The 3,270-nt window shown below is 42.0% G+C and overlaps 1 protein-coding gene across 6 annotated transcripts in view; it reads left to right on the forward strand.

Annotated features, from left to right (window-relative positions):
- Nucleotides 1-3,270, forward strand: part of LOC103156775 (NACHT, LRR and PYD domains-containing protein 7-like) — a 40,424-nt gene that overhangs the window by 13,819 nt on the left and 23,335 nt on the right. For all 6 annotated transcript variants that reach the window (XM_016664607.1, XM_016664608.1, XM_016664605.1 and 3 more), the window contains 2 exons: nt 862-931; nt 1,054-1,276. In XM_016664607.1, the coding sequence (XP_016520093.1) occupies nt 862-931; nt 1,054-1,276 (293 nt within the window). The remainder of the gene's footprint in view (nt 1-861; nt 932-1,053; nt 1,277-3,270) is intronic.

Genomic DNA, 3,270 nt, shown 5'->3' on the forward strand with positions numbered 1-3,270 from the left:
GTCTGAACTCACAGCTTCACAAATTCCTCCTGGTCGCATCTGCAGAGAAATCTGCGCTGGTTCATCAGTCAGTTGGACCTGCCTGAACCAAACCGATCTATTGACATTTTTTTGCCCTGTGTTGTCCGGGCGTGCGAGGATTTTTTATTATTTTTTTTTTTTGCGTGGTTTCACTTCCCCGAAACGGACAGATGTTATGTCTGCCGCGCTTCTTAGAGCCGCTCTCCTGGGTGCTGGGGTGGGGGAGGGGTAACGTCTTCAGCTCCATTTGTAAAAACCGCAGGACAAGTTAAGTTTATTTCTTTGCAGCGGCGGAAACGCATCCGCATTGGTTGTGCAGCCGCAGCGCACTGCGCATGTTACAGTCTAATTAATTTCTGCACTTTTATTTATTTCCTCAAGATAAACTGCCGGCTCCTCTGTTTAGATTATAAATGGATTCGACATTGCATTCTCTTTAGTTTTCTCTGTTCTGTATGTAAAAGAGACTGAATTAAACGCGCCATTTCAACCAAAGGTTTGTAATGCGCTTCCTAACCAGATGCTCCAAAGCGTCCGGTCCATAACTCTTCAACACGCTGTCAGCTCCCGGTCAGAAAGACGCATTTAGTTCAGAGACCATGAGATGATATTCAGAAAGGATCGTTTTATTAATTAATTTTAGTTGCCTCTGCAATGAGCTCTTTGCTTAAAGTCTGTAATGTGTGCGCATGTGCACCAGTCAAGGGTGTGAATTATAACCCGTCAAATGACCAACGGGCTTTAAATTTTCCGGTCGTTTAAAAAAATAACCGGTCAAATACAGAAAATATTCTGTTAACTCAACCTGATAAATATATTAAGCTCTTGATTTCTCCATAGATTCAAGCAGAGCCCAGATGTTGGTCAGCCTCCACATGAGTCTCAAATGCGGCTAGGATCCATATTTGTGGTCTGTATATATTAGATACTACTTTTAATCTATTCTGTTAGTAAATATTTTACTTCATTTTTAGATCACTTGATTGTCTCAGACTTTTTCAGAGGGGTGTTTCATGTCTTATTCTGCTTTAGGAACTGGAGAAAAAGATTGTTATGTTTGTGAAGGACGAGCTGAAGGAGATCCAGAAGGTCTTGAGTTCAGATTATCCAGATGAGGAGGAGGAGGAGGAGGGTGTGTCTGGAAATAAGGATGAGAAGCAGAGGAGCAGCAGCAGCAGAGAGGCGTTTTTAAAGATCACCGTTGACTTCTTGAGAATGATGAATCTGGATGACCTGGCTGACCTTCTGCAGAGCAGTAAGAGATATTCTTCTACAGAAATGGTGGAACAAGAGATCATTAAAGACTTATTGTAGTTGACACCAGATATAGATACCTTCAAAGAAACATGAAGTCTACAAGAATTTAATAGATTTAACCTTTATTCTGATGAAACCTAAAATTAAATCCTACAATTATATTTTTTTGTCATTTTCCTCAAAATAATTTGTTTTGTTTTATACAAAAGTACTTTAATACGTTCCTTTAATATGTTCCAAAACATAGAAAATTTGATTTTGTGGGGAAAAAAAACTTTAATTAGGCTACAAAACACATCCACGCCTTCAAATGTTGAAGCAAATCAGGCATAATGAAAACCGTTCTATAAAACCATAGAGGCTTTGTTGGACTGGGTTTTAACCCCCATCAGGATCTCCCTTGGAAAACTGGCTAATTCTCCAACCCAGTGATGAAATGAATGGAATTTGATTTCCATCTTTATCCAGGTCTTGATAAGTATGGAAAAAATATAACTAATTATGGAAAAATGTTTGAGTTTCCAAACTGTATTCTCTATTCTGTTATCTAAAAGATAAAAATTGAATTTCTAAAGCATAGTATATTGCCGAAATTATTTGCTCACCTGCCCTCACTCATATATGAGCTTAAATGACATCCCATTCCTAATCCAAAGAGTCAATATGATGTTGGTTCACCCTTTGCATCCAGAACAGCTTCAGCTCTTCTGGGAAGGCTGTCCACAAGGATTATGAGACTTTATGACCATTCTTACAGAAGCACATTTATGAGGTCACACACTGATGTTGGACGAGAAGGCCTGGCTCTCAGTCTTAGCTCTAATTCATCCCAAAGGTGTTCTATCGGGTGGAGGTCAGGACTCTGCAAGCCAGTCAGGTTCATCCACACCAGACTGTCATCCATGTCTGTATGGACCTTGCTTTGTGCTCTGGTGAACAGACATGTTGGAAAAGAAAGGGGCCAGCTCCAAACTGTTCCCACAAAGTTGGGAGCATGGATTTGTCCAAAAAGTATGCTGGTATAACAGAGTATACCAGTGTGGAAGTCAGCAGAAAAAGACGAAATAGTGATTTGAGTCTTGTTTAATTCTCAATGTCTTCCAACAAAACCAAAAATCGAATGAATAACAACCGTTGGTGTCTTCACACCTCACCTTCTCCCCTTCACAATAAAAGCATACATTCTGGTGTGAAATATATACATTGTATCCAGCACACAGGCCCCCCCTGAACACACAGAATGTCACAAACACAAAAAACTATAACATGCGAAACAACATCACAAGTATATAAAGAAAACAGACACACAACGGAAAAACCAAACAGCAGTGACAAACAAAACAATTGAACTACCTAACGGTAACGGTTAGGGAGCTTAATAAGTCGGCCACTTCGGCTTCTCTTCACAGGAACAGGGGTTGAAAGTGAAAAAGACTCTCCAGATCGACTGCTACTGAGCTGTCCACCTGAGGGGGACAAACCAGCTGTAAGGGAAGGACCCGGAAGAGTGGGTAAAGAAACTGGGGGACGACCACGGCGAGGTGGCTGAGCCAACTCAACTGGGTCCCCTGGTAACATGTGAGCTGGCTTCAAATGGTCCACAGAAATACTCTCCTGATTACCCCCCAACTCCACCAAAAAATATTTAGGTCCCCTCTCCAAAACATGGAATGGACCATCGTAAGGAGGCTGAAGTGGTGAGCGGTGTGAGTCATGGCGGATAAATACATACTCGGCAGACATTAGGTTCTTTGGTACAAACACCTGTGGAAGGCAGTGATGTGCTGCTAATGGGGCAAAAGATCTAGATTCCCCATTTAGAACCGTTCTATTCCCCTGGGAATCAACCGAACCCGACAGACCCGGACGTCTGTTGAAACACACAGTCACCAACCTCGAGCCAAAAGTGCGAATCGGGTTGCCGTTGTTACGTCAATCCGCGTTTCCCCATCAGATACGGTTCCCCCTGAGTTTTCTTGCCGCTCCGCACCG

The sequence above is a fragment of the Poecilia formosa genome, unplaced genomic scaffold (assembly GCF_000485575.1).
Source record: "Poecilia formosa unplaced genomic scaffold, Poecilia_formosa-5.1.2 Scaffold499, whole genome shotgun sequence".
Classification (NCBI taxonomy): Eukaryota; Metazoa; Chordata; class Actinopteri; order Cyprinodontiformes; family Poeciliidae; genus Poecilia; species Poecilia formosa.